The 19,792-nt window shown below is 45.3% G+C and overlaps 3 protein-coding genes across 26 annotated transcripts in view; 1 reads left to right on the top strand and 2 right to left on the bottom strand.

Moving 5' to 3' along the window:
- LOC125428527 (zinc finger protein 658B-like) overlaps positions 1–17,144 on the bottom strand; it is a 54,922-nt gene extending 37,778 nt beyond the window's left edge. For 6 of the 8 annotated variants that reach the window (XM_048488743.1, XM_048488750.1, XM_048488747.1 and 3 more), the window contains exons 1-8: positions 17,093–17,144; positions 14,058–14,586; positions 13,669–13,783; positions 11,505–11,575; positions 11,175–11,301; positions 10,561–10,683; positions 8,307–8,720; positions 6,946–8,101 (exon numbers count right to left, since the gene is read on the bottom strand). In XM_048488743.1, the coding sequence (XP_048344700.1) occupies positions 6,946–8,101; positions 8,307–8,720; positions 10,561–10,683; positions 11,175–11,301; positions 11,505–11,575; positions 13,669–13,783; positions 14,058–14,480 (2,429 nt within the window). In that variant the 5' untranslated portion in view covers positions 14,481–14,586; positions 17,093–17,144. Of the gene's footprint in view, positions 1–6,945; positions 8,102–8,306; positions 8,721–10,560; positions 10,684–11,174; positions 11,302–11,504; positions 11,576–13,668; positions 13,784–14,057; positions 14,587–16,893; positions 16,908–17,092 lie in introns of those variants that run through there. The other 2 variants (XM_048488745.1, XM_048488744.1) reach the window with 2 other exon arrangements.
- The window catches only part of LOC125428543 (zinc finger protein 883-like), a 454,328-nt gene that overhangs the window by 165,967 nt on the left and 268,569 nt on the right, over positions 1–19,792 (bottom strand). The window lies entirely within an intron of this gene.
- LOC125428537 (zinc finger protein 436-like) overlaps positions 1–19,792 on the top strand; it is a 774,209-nt gene that overhangs the window by 508,700 nt on the left and 245,717 nt on the right. The gene's annotated exons all lie outside the window — the stretch shown is intronic.

Genomic DNA, 19,792 nt, shown 5'->3' with positions numbered 1-19,792 from the left:
GTGGATGTAGCATACCTTGATTTCAGTAAGGCCTTTGACAATATCCCCCATGACATTCTTGCAAGCAAGTTAGTAAAATGTTTTCTACTCAAAGGTGTAGCACCATCTCCTATTAGCTCCCATTGGAAACAATGGGAAATGGGGGCACCCCCTTTGGGAGTCCATAGCTTTGGACCCCCTGGACCAAACTTCACAAAACCTGGGTGGTATCAGTAAGATACTCTCCTAATGATACCTCCCAGGTTTGGTAAAGTTTGGTTCAGGGTGTCCAAAGTTATGGACCCTCAAAGGTGTAGCCCTCATCTTCTATTAGCTCCATTTGGAAACAGTGGAGGATGGGGGCACCCCCTTTGGGAGTCCATAACTTTGGACCCCCTGAACCAAACCTCACCAAACCCGGGTAGTACCATCAGGAGAGTCCCCCAAACAATCCCTGAAAGTTTGGCACTGCTAGCCCAAACAATGCGCCCCCTGCAGGCCAAAAACAAAAAAAAACCCACTAAAATGTTTTTAAAAACCACAAACGGAGGGGCGGAGCTTCGGACATGAATGGGGGGGGGTTGAACCCGAGAACCCCCCCCCCTTTACCCACGCGGGACCCTGTGTGGGCGGGAAGCCAATTCGGGGGGGGGGAGGCCGGGCCCACGAGGAGGGGCCCTGGCCGCCACGGCAAGCTACGGGATCTGCAGAGTTCGGGGCCAGCGGTGGCCTGTCGTGTCCTCCAGAGCCCGCGGCTTCTTCCTTTGAGTGGGGAGGACTGGCCACTTCACCCCCATCAGATTGTTGCGCTCCACCCAGTCCCTCGCCCTAGGCCAGTGATGGTGAACCTTTTCGAGACCGAGTGCCCAAATTGCAACCCAAAACCCACTTATTTATCGCAAAGGGCCAACTGGGCAATTTAACCTGAACACTGAGGTTTTCGTTTAGAAAAAACGGTTGACTCCAAGGCACACATTACTCAGGAGTAAGCTTAGTAAAGCAACCATGCAGCACTTCAAATGGGTGAATCATGATCCTAGGAGGGCTTACTCAGAAGCAAGCCCCATTGCCAGCAACCGAGCTTACTCCCAGGTAAAGGATCATGCTCAGGCCAGCCTAGAAGAGAGAGAGAAAGAGAGAGAGAGAGAGAGAGAGAGAGAGAGTGTGTGTGTGTGTGTGGGGAAGGGTGATTTTCCACCCCCCTCCCACATGATGAATTCTGTGCACGAGTGCCCACAGAGAGGGCTCTGAGTGCCACCTCTGGCACCCGTGCCATAGGTTCGCCATCACTGCCCTAGACAGAACACGACCCGGGGGTGGGGGGGGGGTCTGTCTCCAAACATTCCCATCCCCCTTTTAGCCCTCTCTGCTCCCCGCCTTCCCTTGGCTTCAACCCACACCAACCCCCACTCGGAATCTCCCAGCTACCCTGCAAATGTCAAACACTCTGCAACGAAGGGAGGGAGCTGCATCTCCCCCACGCCACCACCACTACCAGTAGGTGCAGAGAGGAGGGGGGGACAGACGAGCCCCAGATGGGGCGGGGCCCTCCAGGCTTTTTTCAATGATACATTACAGATTTTGTTTCCTTCATAACGCTATTTGTAATGTTGGGAGACATCCAGCTATTGATTTTGAACAAAAAGTTCATATGCGTTAAAGATGAGCCTCTATCCTTTGCTGAATTTCTAAAATGTGTGTCTTCATATATTATGCTCAATATTCCCTGTGCAAACTGAATGCTAATCCTTTTAAAAACAGCTAATCCTTTTAAAAACAGCTACCCTGCAAATGTCAAACACTCTGCAACGAAGGGAGGGAGCTGCATCTCCCCCGCGCCACCACCACTACCATTTCTTCCCACCCCACTACATTTAACATTACAACTCAAGGTCCTGTTCAGGTTGCATTTCAAGTCCTTCTAGTTACAGTCTACTGATACTGCCAAGTCCAATTCTTCTTTGCAAGTGGGTTGGCTCCTGAAGACTCCAAGGGCTTGATGAACAGGATGCAGCATGATGAAGGTTTCCAGGAGAACTCTCACCCATTACAAACATAAAAAGAATTGTTATTTAATTGGCCATGCTGGTAGGGGCTGATGGGAATTGTAGTTCCTGAACATCTGGAGAGCCGCAGGTTCCCTACCCCTGCCCTAGACAGAACACGACCTGGGTAGCCCTCGGTTCCAAACATTCTCACTCTTTAGCCCTCTCTGCTCCCCTTGACTTCCCTTGGCTTCAAACCACACCAGCCCCCCATTCGGAATCTCCCAGCTACCCTGCAAATGTCAAACACTCTGCTAACGAAGGGAGGGAGCCTGCATCTCCCCACGCCATCACCACTGCCAGTAGGTGCAGAGAGATGGGGGGACAGACGAGCCCCAGATGGCATGAAGGGGCTCCTCCGAAGGCTTTGCTGTGGGGCCCCGCTGACATCCCCTCTCCTTCTTCCCACCCCACGCTCTGGGCCTCCCTCTCTCCTGATCTCCCCTCGACTCCACAGCCAGCTGCACTCCGCAGAAAATGCTCCTGCCCTCCTTCTCTGGGATTTGCCACCTAGGATTTCTCGCTGGCATTCACTGGACCCCACCTCCTGGGCAGAGACAGTCAGTGGGAGCTCTCCTGAAAAGGAGAGCCACCCCTTCACTCAACTGGTGATTTCAGGAGCCTCCTTCCTCCTCCTCTTTGCAAAACGGTTTTGCGTTTGTTCTGAGGTGAACAGGGCAGTAGTAGAACTAGGAGAGCTTTAGAAAGGCATGAAGGCTTGGACTCCGAGTATTTGGGGATGGAGAAGTCGATCTACCCCTTCCAAGCCTGCTCTCCCTCTTTCTCACAATACGAGAACCAGGGGCATCTAATGTTCTGGGAAGCAAATTAGGACTAATAAAAGGAAACACTTTTCACGCAACAAGGACAGTGTTGGTCATGCTGCCACTGGAGGTGGTGGGATGCCACTAACCTGATAGCTTTAAAAGGGGCTTGGACAGATTTATGGAGGAGAAGTCGATCTATGGCTACCAATCTTGATCCTCCTTGATCTCACATTGCAAATGCCTTAGCAGACCAGGTGCTCAGGAGCAGGAGCAGCAGAAGGCCATTGCTTTCATATCCTTCATGTGAGCTCCCAAAGGCACCTGGTGGGCCACTGCGAGTAGCAGAGAGCTGGACTAGATGGACTTTGGTCTGATCCAGCTGGCTTGTTCTTATGTTCTTATGTTCTAAGCCTTGAATTCACTGACTGTGGGAAGTGCTACCTTGCCTCTCTCTCGGTCTCTCCCTCCCCCAAGGTGGATCCAGCCCATCTGATCCCTGTCACAGATTCACTGGGCTTCTTGGAGCCCCCAAGGAGGAGGGGAGGTGGTAGCAAAGACCCTTTTCTGCTTCTGGGAAGTTTCTTTCCTCCTGGAAATGGGAAGACCCTCCATGTTAGACCCAACTAAAGATGGACTGATTTGGAGGCTGGTGGAAATGGAGCTGAGAGCGCTAGAAAGCTCAAAGATGACTCCTTGTCCATTCAGGGATCATTGAAATGCAGTAAATGCAATGAGTGTTAGGGAGAGCTTGGGAACAACAAGGCCACCCCTTGTCCTTTGGAGCCCTGTAAACCAGGAAACCATGCCAGGATGGCGTCAATGAAATCCATCCCTCCAATATTTGTGACAATTTTCTTCCTTGAATCCCAGAGGAGACTTGCAGTCCACAGCTGTTTAAAGCACTGATCAGAAGCACTTTGAGCAATAGCAAACCGTTAAAACTTTAAAGCATTGGCCACTGTGTTGTTTACTATATTCTATATACAGGTGCTAAAGATGACTAAAAACTAACAGTTAAATTTCTGTTTTTCCCCATTTAGATTAATAAGTATCTAAAGGTTCATTCTTCACTTCTCTTTTGCTAAATTGAATGGGTAGGGAATGAGTGGCAGAGTTTGCTCAGGGCACAACAAACATATGGGCCAGGAGCTAATTTAATTTATTCATTCCTGAGTTATTTTACCAGTTTCTACAAATATTATCTCCAAAAGTTTACTGTAACTGAACCTAGCCACCAATTATGAATTAAAGTCCCTAATTCACCACAGTCTATCTGTTTTCATTACATGAGCTGTCCTAACTGTATTAAAATACCTCTTCTGAGAAATCTTTGATCTTCAGTTTCTATCCCCCTCTCCCATCTTAAGAGCTCTATAATATAGTGCCTCCTATTTTCTGCAAGTTTCATGCTGCTGCCACCACCATTTTCCTTATGTTTGCAGGAGTTTCCTCTTCCTTCAGCTCTCCCAATGGCCATTGTAATGTAAAAAATAGATGAGTAAAGTTTGTTGTTCTTTGCCATCCCATGTCTCTCTTTGCTTTTATTTTAAAGGAAACATTAGTGAAGCTTCAGAGTCAATATAAGAAAATCACAGGTGCTCAGAGGGCTGGTCTACCACCAATTAAAAAAGCATTGAAGGCCAGGTCTACCCAGTGCTTCTTAATGGGAGGTAGACCAGGTTGCCAAGCAGCTGTGATTCTTACATGTTGCTGTTTGGAGCGGGTAAATGTAGAAAGGTTTGTTGAATTTCTGCTTCTGTCTTTTTGTATGGCTAGCAATGTCTTTCTCCATTTTTCTGTAGGTGAGGTTGTCAGTTCTGTGAACCTCACCTCCTCCCTGATGAAAGCAATCATCTATATTGGGCTCTGCTGGCTAATGGCTACTCCACAACAGAAATCAGAAGAGCTTTAAGACCAAGAGAAACCCAGAGGACTGAGGAGAAACAGCCCACCACAGGAAAAATATCTCTTCCCTATTTGATCTGTGATTCCCTTGATGTATGGTAGAAATAGAAAGCCATTGGGAGAGCTGAAGGAAGAGGAAACTCCTGCAAACATAAGGAAAATGGTGGTGGCAGCAGCATAGAACCTCCTGAAGCTTGCAGAAAATAGGAGGCACTATATTATAGAGCTCTTAAGAAGGGAGCGGGGGATGGAAACTGAAGATTAAAGATTTATCAAAAGAGGTATTTTAATACAGTTAGGACAGCTCATGTAATGAAAACAGATAGACTGTGGTGGATTAGGGACTTTAATTCATATGTGGTGGTTAGGTTCAGTTACAGTAAACGTTTGGAGATAATATTTGTAGAAACTGGTAAAATAACTCAGGAATGAATAAATGAATAAATTAAACTAGCTTTATTCAATTTATGTATCAATGAAAACAGCCATTTTAAACAAAATATCTATTAACTTGCAACTAATAAAATGTTGGAAATACGCTAAAGGGATTACCTTAAATAGGTGATATGATAAATTTAAAAAGTATAGTGGCATTTGAAAATTTAACAAGTAACAGCAGATCAATTCAAGAGAGGAAAAGAAAGATAACTAGATAATTAGGAGCATTTTTATAATTTATTTAATGAAATTTCATAGCTCGTTAAAACTTTTCTTTAATGGTTGGAGAACCTTACATGAAAATTCTGAATAAACTATTGAATAGCTCTATCAGAGGATAATTAATTTTTTTTAAAGAAATGAATATGTAGTCTTAGCAATCTTAGAGGGAAGCACACATACCATGTGTTCCCCCCTAGCTTTTTGGTGGTGTGTGTTTTGTTTTCCTTTCCATAAGTTGATGGTATCATCTTTTATATTCCCCCCTGCTTCCAATATAGATTTTCACCTCCAGAAAGAAACTAATGATAAACCTCAGGCTATACACACAAAGAACCCAAGACTTGTGGAATAGTATGCTCAAAAGGATTCACTCATTTTTACTGCTTGCCCCTCCCTCCTCACACTTAGTTCCTTATTCAACTCTATTACACTCAACCTCCTATGCATTGAACATTTTGAAATTTAGTACTTAAGAGGTAGATTCTGTGTACGTAGATTTGCAAAGGAACAATGATATTTAGGTCTTTTTTTTTGCAATTCTGCATATTTATTTAATAACATTTTAATTGTGAAGAAGAGGCATATTATCTCTGCAGACACAAATTTTCAGTTTTCATATCTGCAAAATTAAGCATGTGGGATAATATCTTCTAGATGGAAAACTAGCCCTAAATACAGAGACCACTGGAAGACTATGACATTGTGAATGGATTAATGGATTTAACAAAACATTTACACACAAGAACATACAATATCATCCTACATAATTAAAAATTAGTCCTTATTTCATGATGAATAACCTTCTGACTATGGTGCATCTTATATAGAAAACTATCGGCCTCATCCAAAGGGGAGGCATATCCGCTGGACACTATCCCAGCATCCCAGGGCCCCTGCCACCACTGCAGCAAGGGTGGACTGTTGCCAGGGGAGGAGCCCACATCAGTGGGCTCTCTCCCAGTCTTTGCCAACATTATTCTAGCAGCCTGGACCCTGGACTTACATCACCAAAAAGGCAGCGCAAGTCCATTCATCCCAATGGGGGTTTCTCAGCAATGGGAAGGCCTTCTTACTGTTAAAGCCTCTCCATACCACCAGGAAGCCTTCATGCGAGTGGAAGGGCAGTGTCACATCAGCGCTGCAGCCGAATTTGGATGTGGCTGTATTTTAATTATCTTTAGATTTTTTCCTCAGAAGGCCTTTTATTTTAAAAAAATCCAATTTAAATTATAAGAAAATCTGATTTACATTTTAAAAATTCAAGTTTTAATTCTTTTTAAAAACACCATTGATTTTTATCCACCCTATGAGCATTGCAAAGGCTCGTGTGTCTTATTTGTTGTTGTTGGAGACTGCCACTGTGACAGAATCTTTCCACACACTGAGCATTCCAAAGTGTGGGTTATTACATGCCTTGCAAAACAAGCTGAATCTCTTTCCCTACTACAAGCATTCAAAAGGTTTCTCCCCCATGTGGATTCTTTGATGCTTTTGAAGACTGCCATTGTGACTGAATCTCTTTCCATACTCTGAGCAAGAACCCTGTGTGGGTTGTTTGATGCCTTCGAAGATGGCTACTGTGATTGAATCTCTTTCCACACTCTGAGCATTCAAAAGGTTTCTCCCCTGTGTGGGTTCTCTGATGCTGTTGAAGATGGCCACTCTGACTAAATCTCTTTCCACACTCTGAGCACTCAAAAGGTTTCTCCCCTGTGTGGGTTCTTTGATGCATCTGAAGACTGGTATTTTGACTGAACCTCTTCCCACACTCTAAGCATTCAAAAGGCTTTTCCCCTGTGTGTCTTACTTGATGCCTCTGCAGATGGCCAAGGCAACTAAATCTCTTTCCACACTCTGAGCATTCAAAAGGTTTATCCCCGGTGTGGGTTCTTTGATGCATCTGAAGATTGCCACGCCGACTGAACCTCTTTCCACATTCTGTGCACTGGAAGGGTTTTGCCCCTGTGTGAGTTCTTTGGTGTCCTTTCAGACTGCCACTGCAACTGAACTTCTTTCCACACTCTGAGCATTCAAAAGGTTTATCCCCTGCGTGGATACTTTGATGTCTTTGAAGACTGCAATTGCAAATGAATCTCTTTCCACACACTGAGCATTCAAAAGGTTTAGCATCTGTGTGAATTCTTTGGTGCACAAGGAGCTCTGATCTGTATTTGAATTGCATTCCACACTGAATGCATTTACATGCTTCCATTATACTGTCCTTAGAAATATTTACATTACCATTTCCTCCATCAGAGAAAGTCTTATCACTCTCTGAGTAGATAAATGGTTTCTCTCCTGAATGACTCCTTTGGTGTTGAACAAGGTCTAATTTCTGTGAGAAGGTCTTTCCACAGTCTGAACAGCTGCAAGGTTTCCCATCTGTATGTGTTTTTTGATGCCCAGGCAGCTCTGCTCTGCCAAGGAAGCACTTTCTAGAATCCAAGCACTGATTGGTCTTCAGTCCACTGTGCATTTGTAAATGAATCTCATATTGGGCTTGCTCTGAGAAGTTCATTCCACACTCCAAGCACTTGTGTGCTTCCTCTACCATGTGGATTACTTCACGGAAAACACATTCTTGGCCAGGAATGGGTTTATCCCTCTTCTCGACCATGTGACTTTCTTTCTGCCTCTTCAGTCTGCCTTGATTCCTGATGTTTCCTTTCATAACTTCATTCTTGACTTTCTGTGACAATAGCTGATGCACTTCCTTATCACCCAGATTCCACTGCTCATCTCGTGCTGGAATAAAAAGAGAGATCTTATTAGCACTCACAAAAGGAGGTTTGATTTTCCCTGGAAGTTCCATCCACATGCAAAACATTTCAGTGGCTTTTTCCTGCTGTACATTGAAGGATACGTTGATATATATTTTTTAAAAGGACATGAATGCCTGCTGCATCAGAAAGGCTTGGTTTGCAGTCTAACGATTTGTACAGCTCCTCACCAGAGTGAATTCTTTGATGTGAAGTAAGGGCTGATTTCCGACTGAACATCTTTCCACACTTGATGCAATCATATTGTTTCTCTCCTGAGGGAATTTTCCTCTCAGAAATACCATTCATGTTTTGATGGAGTATCTTTCCAAAGGCCACACTTTCATTTTTGTTTTGCCTGATGTGGAATCTCTGGTTAGCATGGAGGTCTTTGTTCTTTCTTGGTTTGGGTGATCCTTCTTCTTGGACGGGGATTTCATGGAAACCTTCTCCTTGGGGTGAAATGGACTTATTCCTCCTCATGTCTGCATGGCTTCCCTCCTTCCTCTGTAGTCCATCATTCCTGAAGTTTCCATTGGAGTCTTTCTCCTTGGCTTTTTCCACAGAGAACCTCTGGAATTCTCCAACCATCTCCTCTACATGTGCTGTTGGAACAGAGAAAGAGGTTCAGTTAGCACATATGCAAAAAGATAAGCCACCCATCAAGCACTGCTCATAATGGGTGTGAATTTCCTTTATCAAATCTTCCTCCCTACCACAAAGGGCTACTGGTCACACTTTACCTCCAGCCAGGCCCCCTAGGAGAGCAATTTTTATATTCTGCCTATCCCTCCCCAAACTCCCCATATGTACTTTAAGGGGGGAAAGTTCTTAAATACTTACACCATCTACTGGATTTGATAAGAGGAAGGCATACAGTAATACAATAAACGATACAGTATTGTAAAATGGTATTTTAAACTGTTGGAAGTGGCCCTGAGTCTGGAAAGGGAAGGGCAACATGCAAACAAAATATTCCTTATTTACTTGCAAAGAATTGTTCCCCCACCATTAACTTTTCATGCTGACAGAGCTCTGAGATAACTTTGACAGGTGCATGGTCAACCAGAAGGCTTCATATGGAGGACTGGAGACCCAATTCCCTTTCTTCAGATGAGAGTCAACTACTCTTAACCACTACACCATGTTGGCTCTCCACAAGAAGTTACCACAATGTTCAGCCCTGCCACTGCACAGAGAGTTTACTTCTAGTTGTGATGAAAATTATGAAGAGCTGGTTTTCAAACTTTGCTGTAGGGGTGGGGAGGGAGAAACTTCCCAGAATGAACCCTACAATTCAAAGGTGACCTAGTTGTTTTTTTAAAAAGATGCCAGTTGTGGGGAGCAGTGGCGTATCTGCTGCCAGGGACATGGGGTAACCCATGTCTCTGGGTGCACACCATCTGGTCACATGGGACGCAAAATCGCCCCCCTCCCATGTGACTACAGAGTTAGCCTCCCTCTGGGAAGCATGGAGCAGGCTGCTTTTTCAGCTGGCCTTGTGCGCCCCCCCCCCTCCCGGAAGCCCGGGAGGGCAGAACTCTACAGCCCTGGCCACCTGCAGAGCGTGCAGAGTTGGGCCTCCCTCAACCCCACCCCCTGGCCTCCCTGGAGATCAGGGACGTGGCCCTGTCCTTCTGCTTTTAACAGGTCCAGTCCTGCCTTGAACTATCTTCTCAACACTTCAATAATAACTTGAAAATGATGAGCACTTCAACAATAACTTGAAATGATGAGCACTTCAACAATAACTTGAAAAGATAGTATGGCAGGGCTAGGCCTGCTAAAAGCAGGGGGATGGGGCCACATTCCTGATCTCCAAGGTCAGTGCTTTGGACTATCTTTTCAAGTTATTGTTGAAATGCTCATCATAACTTGAAAAGATAGTTCAAGGCAGGACTGGGCCTGTTAAAAGCAGAAGGACAGGGCCATGTCCCTGATCTCCACGGAGGCCAGGGGTGGAGCTGAGGGAAGCCCAACTCTGCACGCTCTGCTGGTGGTCAGGGCTTCATGGGTGGGGCTTCATGGTCCCCCTGCAGCAGGGATGGGCAGGGTTCCGGGTGGGGGGGGGGCACCTAGAGGAGGCTTTGCCTCCGGGAACCGTTTGAACCCCGTAAGCCTCTGGTGGGGAGGAGAGGTAAGGCCCAGAGGCATCTAGGAGACAGTTGTAGGAAATCGCCTTCAACATCCACCAACTTAACTGTTCTTAAGTAATCCACTCCCCACCTTTCCCTGGATTATCCCATGTTTAAGGATACAGCAGTCCCTCAAGAGACACAGCTGTGCTCAGCCCCATAAATATATTTTAAGCTTCCCAGATTACAGGCCTCAGAGGGCTTTTCCTAGCAGGTTTTTATGATTCTGCCAAACTAAGAGTTGCTAGGAAGTGAAGCAGAAATCTTCCCATTTGCTTATTCACTTGACAAAACCATGAAGCATACTCACTCACAACTAGCTCATCTGAGAAGAAAATACTCTCTTCACATCGTCTTGAGAAACTTTGCAGCCTTTTTTCAGATGTAACACCTTTATCTTTCTCCACCACAGTCTCCCTTAAATTCCCGGCTTCTTTGGCACAAATAGAGAGAGAGAGATTATTCTTATATGGGAAGGAAAGAAATCCAAGGAAGATTTTTCTGAAAGAATGGAAACCTGGTCACGATTAAAGCCCACAATCCCAACCAGCACAGGGGGGAGGGATCCATTCCAGATCGCAGTAAGAGGGGATGACTGTAATTCCACCTGGAAGCCAAATATGTTGAAATGGTTGGCAAGTGAGAGTCTTTCCAAAGGTTTCTTAGTCCTGTATTGGTCTCTGAACACCATATCTGGCTTCAAATATAGCCATAACACTGGCCTCAGCCAAACCAGGTGGCTTGGATTGTACTGCCCGGCCATCCTGAATATTGCTTTTGCTGTTATTCTACCACCTCAAGGCCTCAAAAAAAGAGCAAATGGGGGAGGGGTGTCTGATAATAATTAATTACTGTTCAAGATTTTGATTCATCCACCATTTAAAAGACAGCCATTTGTGTCTGCCACTCATGAAAGTTTCTTACCCAGAGAGGCCACAGTCCTATGGTTCTCCAGCATGACTTCCCTGTAGAGAGCTCTTTGGTTTGGATCCAGCAAGACCCACTCTGTCTCATCGAAACACACAGCCACCTCCTCAAAGGAAACTGGAGACTGAATGAGAAAGCATGCCAGAGTTCTCAGAGATCATACTGATGGCACTCCAGAAGGGGGCATTCAGGCAGAGTGGCTGATTGAGAGCACAACATGTATACAAAGAGTAGCTCGCAGAGCCTCTTGCCTGGGCCCCTGAGCACCAGCTATAGGTGGAAACCCCTCCTGAGAAAGGAGGGCTACTCCCCATTCTTCTCACCTACCTGGATTGGATATGCAGCAGCTGTTTCCACATCTCCACAAAGAAAATGGAACAACGCAGTCTCTTGACTTACTGCAAGGAAATGTGGAAGAAAGGGTTGGCTTGTATGAACTGTGCTTCATGCACCTCAAGTCCCAGGGTTGGGAAACCTCGCTGTATGTACACTCAGAAAGAACTGTACCCTTTTTTGGTAAGTTGTGGGAGAGGCAAAAGCAGAAGGTATCCTTAGGGGGCTATAAGTGACACTGGCACATTTCAGACTTTTGCAATACTTGAAATTTGTCCTGTGAACTCTGGAGCTCAAAAAGGTCAGAGAACCTCTGCTGCATCAGTCCAAAGGCCCAGCCATGCTCTTCTCCCACCAACTGGGCCCCTTTTCACACACAAAGATGTGAAAATGACTTTGCATGGCCCCTCACTATCACATCTGGCTAAAAACCCAGAGGTGGTCGGCACATCTGAAAATTCAGGGTAATATCAATGAGTTTCCAGAGCATCTGCTGATCCACTACTATCACACTGAGGTTTTCAGTCAGATGCAAGATAATGTGAAATCACATCTGCCCCAAGCCCCTCTCCAAAGGTGCTGAGAATTCCAGACCACAGCTTGGCATCCCTGGATCAGTATCCTATTTCCGCAGTGGCCTGTCAGATACCTCGATATGCAAGAGCATCAAACAAAATTTTCCACTGTTCCTGATCCTTAGCAACTGGATTTTAGAGCACACTCCCCAGAATGTGCAGGCTTCTTTTATTCACAAGATTGAATTGTCTATCTTTTTAAAAGCCATCTTGAGTCCCTCTAATGGCAAAAATGTGGGACATGAATAGTGTAATCAATGTGAAGAGCTGCCTCCATGAATTTGTCTAATTCCCTTTTTTTGGCACCACAGTTAGTGAATAAAAGTGGAAGCCCGCAAAGACTTGCAGGAGGCATCTCATTTCCCCCTCACCCACTATTTCCTCTTTCTTTTTCCTGAAAGCTCCCATAGCTTCTCTTCTTTTCCTGTTCCCTTCTCTCTTTCTAGGGTTGCCAACCTGGAGATCTCCTCCAATCACAACAGACTTCCCAATTACAGAGATCAATTCTCCCTGTAGGATTGCCAGTCCCAGTTAGGAAATTATTGAAAGTTTCAATCAGAGTCTTGGTGGGGCAAGATCTGTGGAAGGATGTGACACAGAGACCACAGAGTCATGCTTCAGGGAAGCCATTTTCTCCAGAGGAAAGTATCTCTGTCATCTTCACAGCAGCTGTGATTCCCACACTCAAGAGGCTGTGTTACCCGAATTAGTCTGGTCTGTTCCTTTTAGTCCGGGGGAGTTAGCAGGCACCAATCTACCCCCTACTCCCAATTTGAGCTCACTGCGGCCTTACAGCCCAGGCACCCATGCCACCCACAATCACGCCTAGCATGGTCACAAGCACTCACCCAGCCAACCCCATTTCCTATCTGGCCTGGCAAGCTCACTGTGGGCTCACCAGTCTAAGTACCCACCCTACCCCACCCCACCTATCTGGCCTGGCAAGCTCACTGTGGGCTCACCAGTCTAAGCACCCACCCCACCCCACCTATCTGGCCTGGTGAGCCCATTGCAGCCTTGCTAGTCCAGGCACTCATCTGCTCCTGATCTGGTCTGGCAGGTCACACACACACACACACACACACACCCCATTCCAATCTAGGTTGGCGAGCTTGTCAGCTAAGGCAGACCCTCCCCCTTCTCCTAGTTTGTAACCTGGACCTTGCAACCCTAGCCAGACCAGGCTACAGTCCTCCCTCAAAGCAAAAGAGGCTTGGAAAAGGTTTTGCTTTTGCTTTTACTGGCAGCACCAAGTTTTGGAAGGTTGTGGTTGCCAAACAACAGCCACTGAGGGACTCCATTCTTACAGACTCAGGCAATATTTTTATTTCAATTTTTGTTGCTGCAGATTTTTCTGCAAACCTGTGACCCTTTTCAGGTTTGTAGAAAGAAATAGCTTCCCTGGTCCCAGCTCCAGTCACTGGTTTTAAGTATCCAAAGATTTGAACAACTCTGTGATCAGAATATAAGATTCAGGGCCAGAAACTCTGTGAAGAAGCATTTCATTTTTTTCAGGAACAAAATTCCCCTTATATCAAACTTACTGGCTGCCCCAATCCCATCCATGCACAATGACTCCTCACCGTGTGAGAGGGCATCTTCACCACACTTCTTAACCAGGTTGTGCTGCCTTTCCTCCAATGGAGCACTTTCAGCATCAGAGAATTTAGCTTTCTTCTTCATGGATAGATCCCACACCTGAAACAGCAGTGAAGGAAATGAGTAAGAGACGGAATGGAAGACACCAAGGAATGGATTCTGCTCCACTCCCAGACTCTGCGTCTTTCTACAGCAGACTTTGTAGGGGTTTCTTTAAGCACCGGCAAATTATTTGGAGGGATAAGAAGAAGCAGTTGCTGAAGCAGCTTGTTAAATCTTCCATTTTGATGATAAACACTTGGACAAATATTGAGCAGGGAACCTTTAGGAAAAAGTCAGGTATCTTTGCATACCTGAAAAGAAAAGCCCTTACCTGTTCTTCCTGCCTCTTCTCCTCTGCCTGACTCAGGAGAAAGCCTTCAGCCAGGGCTACTGCCTCGGAACTAGTCTCTGGACTGCATCCTCTGACCCAGCCCTGCATTTCCTGGGGTAGGATGGTCAAGAACTGCTCCAGGATCACCAGGTCCAGGATCTGCTTCTTGGAGTGCCTCTCTGGCTTTAGCCAGTGGTTGCAAAGACTATGGAGCTGGCTGCAAACCTCTCGGGGTCCATCAGCATCATGGTAGCGGAACTGCTGGAAGCGTCGGGAAAGTACTTCTGAGTTCAGGGGCTCCTGATCCCAGGTCTCTGGCACAGCTTTCTTCCAGAATTCAACACCACTCCCAGCTTGGATGGGATGGGGGCCTTTCTTTGCTCTCTTGCTAGGGACAGGTCCCTCTGGGCCCTGCTCTTCCATCTCCTTCCCCTTTTATTGCAACACTTCTGTGAAAATATATTTTTTCTTGCTTGGCTACGAAGACAGGCCTATTCCTCTAAGGGATGGGGAGACAAAAAGCAATGTGCTGCAAGGAAAACAAAACAGAATGGAGATACACTGTGGATCAGAACAAAAGTGCCTCTTGTAGTATTATTATTTTGATATATTACATATTATATAGAAAATGAAAATCCAAAGCTATTCAATACATATAATTGGAACATGAGCAGCATGAATCAAGGTAAGCTTCAAACTGTAAAATTAGGAATGGATCATTCAAACATTTCACTCCCGTGAGAGAACAAAAGTGTACTTGATTAGGACATTTTCAGTGTTTAACTTGAGGAATGACAAAAACAGAAGAAACAGAGATGCTTTCATAATGAGATGAGATGTAGCTCAAGCAGTCTGGAGCCATAATGCCAGAGTCCTTGTGAGATAAGCAACCAGCTGCTTTAAGCCCTCCAATCACTCTGGGCAGATTCATACAACAGCCATAGCAAACATTCTCAACAAAAATCCCAACACAGACTAATAGCCAATCAATAATATTAATGTGTGTTTTAAAGTGGAAATTAAATAACAAATAAATGAAATTTTAAAAGCCAGAGTCTCTCTGAGGTGCATGACCTGCAGCTTCATGCCCTCCAATCACTCTGGGAAAATGGTGCTTTTTTCCCCTTTCTACGGAGTATTCCAATTCTTTAGCCCTCCTGCCCCTGTGGATTCAAGGTTACAGAAGGACAATAAGGGCTTCTGTCCCCATTGCCACAAAGAATTCTTTGTTGTTGTATGTGTCTATGGGGAGGGGAGGAGAGCGAGTCAGTCTAGTTAGGTGAAGGTCCTTAAAAATCATAATATTCTAGATTGGGGGATTAGAGTCAATGGGTGTCCACTGACTCCATGCCCCCTCCTCCTTCTTTCTCCCCACTCAATTGATTTCTATCCTCCATGGCTCCTGAAGAGCAAGAAGCATTTTCAGTCCCACAGCTAGAGTGGTGGAGGGAAGATCCTTTTTTTCATTTCCCAAACTCTTCTGAAGACCTAGAAAGCCTCCTCCCCAACCGACACCCTGCTTGGGTGCTCTAAGGACAAGAATGGGATTAAAAGGATTACAAAAATGTTGCAATTCAGTTGAAGTAAAGTGCAAAATGGGACTGGATAAAAGTCAAATTCACATAAATTTAACTAGATCCTCAGGAAATCATACAATGTTTAAGACAAAGAAAACAATTTTCATATTGATGATATCTTAGTCTATAGGCAGCAGCACAAAAATCATGCATCCTCTGCTTCATGGTGCTGCAATAGCATGCAAAAATGTAATTTGAGAACATGGATCCTCATGAAGTTTGAAGAGCATCACATGCCAAGCAACAATTAGGATTTTGAAGGGTGTCATTTGCTCTTGGAATACTATCTTGACAGGAAGCTGTTAGCCTGAATGGTACTTTTTTATGCTGGATGAATAACTTTTACTCTTTTGTATTTTCATTACTTTGCTTTTTCAGCTACTTCAGGCAGGTTCCCTGAAGAGGCAGTATAAAATTCTCTAATAAACATTGTTTCCTGAAAAAATGCAAAGCAAGGCAGACATCTTTCAGAGTTGTGTAGTTGATTTGAAAGACCTGAGACTGTGGACAACTTCTTGGCAAAAGGATTCAGATTGTTCCAGACTGCAAGAAGAGAGACTGATTTCTAGAAATAAATTACGCTAGGTTAGCAAAGGCCATTGAAACAGGCCAAGCTGCAAATGTCATCCAGAAAAAAGTAAGATTTGCTGGAAGAAAGAAGTTGCACTGAGTCTGCAGACAAAATCATATATTCCGCAAGCCAGTGCGAACAAAGAGAGGAACCTTCCAAAAATCCAAGTTGGTTCTTCCAAAACAGCAAGAAAAACCTGCAGGCCGTTTGGGAACCCGCCTGCCCAACAACAACGCCAGACTGATGGAAAGGATGGCCACAAAATGTCAAAAGAGAGACGATTTTGCAAGATATTGTCGAAGGTCTTCACGGCCGGAATCACTGGGGTGCTGTGTGGTTTCCTGGCTGTATGGCCATGTTCTAGCAGCATTCTCTCCTGACGTTTTGCCTGCATCTGTGGCTGGCATCTAGCTTGCTAACTGCACCCTTTACTTGTTAACAGACAATGGTTCTTTCCCCCACCCTGGACACTCCAACAGGCATATATACTCCACTTGCTTTCCTACTACCAGATCCTCTGAAGATGCCAGCCACAGATGCAGGCGAAACGTCAGGAGAGAATGCTGCTAGAAGCCCGGAAACCACACAGCATCCCAGATTTTGCAAGAGTTTGCAGACAGCGGCCGAATGTACAGGAACAAATAGCAGAAGGTGCAGATACTGGATTCCAGGAAGAGCTCAGCGCTACCTCGGTCAAAGAGCAGCTACTGGAGAGTAAACAGAAAAGCTGTTTAAAAACAGGGGACCCCAGTTCAAAATGTTATGGGAGTACTGCTAAACTGTGTTGCGAGAATCATTGCATTCTCCCCGGCCCCGCTCCCCGGTGGCTCTCCCACTCTTACAGCTAGAGAGGCACTTTGGAAAGAAAATGATCTTTTATTGCTTACTTGTTTCTGAAAAAGTCATCCAGACCAGCACTTCCTCCTCCCCCCCGCCCACCGGCATTATAGTAACGCCCCAAAGGAACCGGAAGTGATTGTACCAAGTCAGATGATCTCCTTTGTTGACTCCACTCTAGGAATTGAGACTCCCTCCATTTAACCCTTAGCCTGACTCCGTGCAGAAGGCAGGTGGGACCCTCGCCTTCCTTCGCCCGGGCAGAGGCTGCATCTGTTTACCAGAAGGGTCTGACTCCGATTTCACTGCAAACTGTGGCAAGGGGAACGCGGGAATCCACACCCTTTCCCAGGGACGGATTTATTTTGGAAGGGGGGGAGGGGGCTAGAAGACATGCGTACATGCGTATAAAATCAACGACTCTTTTAAACGGCATAATAAATTGTGCTGATGTAACCTCAGCTTGTGGGTTCTGTGGGGCAGTACTTGGAATGAGTTGCAACAACAATTTTTAAACAACAAAATGGTTTACTTTTCTTTACAATTTACACTTTTAAAACATCAACATTTAACGTTACAATTCAAGGTCCTGTTCAGGTTGCATTTCAAGTCCTTCTATTTACAGTCTACTGATATTGCCAAGTCCAAATTCTTCTTTGCAAGTTGGCTGGCTCCTGAAGACTCCAAGGGCTTGATGAGCAGGTTGCAACATGATGAAGGTCTCCAGGAGAACTCTCACCCATTACAACCACAAAAGAAAACCCTGAAACAATAAACTCCAACATTTACAACACAGCAAAAACAAACAACTACCTTCCCAGTAGTTCCCAACAATATTGCAATTACCTTAACAAGGTGTTAAGGGCTTATAGAAATCAAGGTCCGAGTCTGGTAGCCTTGTCTTCTGCAAAGAGCTCTTGTAGCCTTTCTGCTGCTCTGAGTCTCCACCCCCTTACTGGGTCAACCCATTCTGGGCCAATCCATTCTGGGCATGGGGGTTACACTGACTGCTATGTATTGTTAATTTTTAATTGTTATTTTTTAAAATTATTTTATGAATTGTTAATTTTACATTATCTTATCCACCTATTTATTTCCTATGAATTCCTCCTAGAATTCCTTTTGTTGTCGGGAGCCGAAGGAGTTCACAGCCAGACGCATGTGTCCGATGTTAGGAAGATGGAATGAATTCAGAAACATCATGGGAGTAATATCATGTCCAGAATGCAGGAAGGATTAGGAGCGAGTGAAGGCTGACGCTCAAACCGTGGGTTTCCCCCTAAGACGGAAGATGTTGTCAAAAATTCACTATGATGAGGAAATTTTAAACTGCAGTGAAGCGAGCCCACTACCCAAATAAAGAAAATAAATTAGATATTTGAAGCGATGCCATGTTGGTGAGGGAGCAAGCTTGTTTGCTGCTCCAGAGACTAGGCCCAGGAGTAATAGGTTCAAAGTGAAGGAAAAGAGATTCTACCTAAGCATCAGGAAAAACTTCCTGACAGTAAGGACTGTTTGATAGTGGAATGCACTACCTAGGAGTGTGGTGGAGTATCCTTCTTTGGAAGTTTTTAAAGAGAGGCTATATGGCCATCTGTCAGGAGTGTTTTGATTATGTGTTCTTGCATTGCAGGGGGTTGGACTTGATGGCCCTTGGGGTTTCTTCCAACTCTATGATTCTGTAATCAGGGGCATACCGGTCTAGGGACATGCCCCCAGGCACACACCTTTCGGTCACATTGGGGTGGGGCCACCATCACATCCTCTGGCAACAAATTTCCCACTTTTCTGCAGACCTGGAACTGTGGCTCAGTGCCAGAACATCTGCTTGGCATACAGAAGGTCCCAGGTTCAATCCCCGCCATCTCAGACTCTGGAATTATTTTGGGGCAGCTCATGTCCCGGGCGCAATTCCCCCTCCCTTTGTCTCTGGACTGTATGGCATCACATCCTTCTTTAGGTCTTTCCCCAAAAGCCACCAACTCCTGGGCTCCACCTCCAAATCACCCAGGGTTTCCCACTATGGAGTTGGCATCTCTACTCCCATTCATAGGCCTGGGACCTTGCTGAAGATTTTCCCTCTGGGGTGTTATTGCTGAGATCAGGCCTGGTGGAACTGAAGAGGAAGGGTGGGCATCTGATTGGGCTGCAGAAGGTCCCAGCATAGTCCAGTATGGAATAGCAGTGAAGAGCTCATCCTCCAGGGGGCCAAGATCCCAAATGGTCTAGGTCTAGGGAGGCAAGCTGACAACTGGCACTCAGATGTTATAGTTACAATTCCCATCAGCCCTACCAATTAGCCATGCTGGCAGGGGCTGATGGGAATGTAATTATCGGAGATTAAATTCACTCCCTACTAATCTGGTGGTCTTCTTGAGCCTTAACAAATTTCAGGATTTTTGTCAGGATAACACACTTTGTATTGACTGGGACCTCATGCCCTGAGCTCAGTTGTAAGCCTGACAGTTCCCACTAATGAGTGATATCATTAGAGGATCTTTGTTTCCATTCTGTCCCTATTGCAATATGGGTATGAAGGGGGGAGGGTGCTTGACGCCCTTTGATGTTTTATGGTTCCTGTTTTTATGGATTGTACATGGGGTATTTTATACTGTGGTTTAAATCTATGTTTTGGGACTTATGTTTTATTTTTGTTGTTCACCGCCCTGAGCCCTCCGGGGGAGAGCAGTTTATAAATTAGATAAATAAATAAATAACGTAACGATTTGCATCTTTAAACAATGATTAAC

The sequence above is a fragment of the Sphaerodactylus townsendi genome, linkage group LG03 (assembly GCF_021028975.2).
Source record: "Sphaerodactylus townsendi isolate TG3544 linkage group LG03, MPM_Stown_v2.3, whole genome shotgun sequence".
Classification (NCBI taxonomy): domain Eukaryota; kingdom Metazoa; phylum Chordata; class Lepidosauria; order Squamata; family Sphaerodactylidae; genus Sphaerodactylus; species Sphaerodactylus townsendi.
Note: the sequence above shows the minus strand (reverse complement) of the source record. Positions and strands in the feature narration are given on the sequence as shown.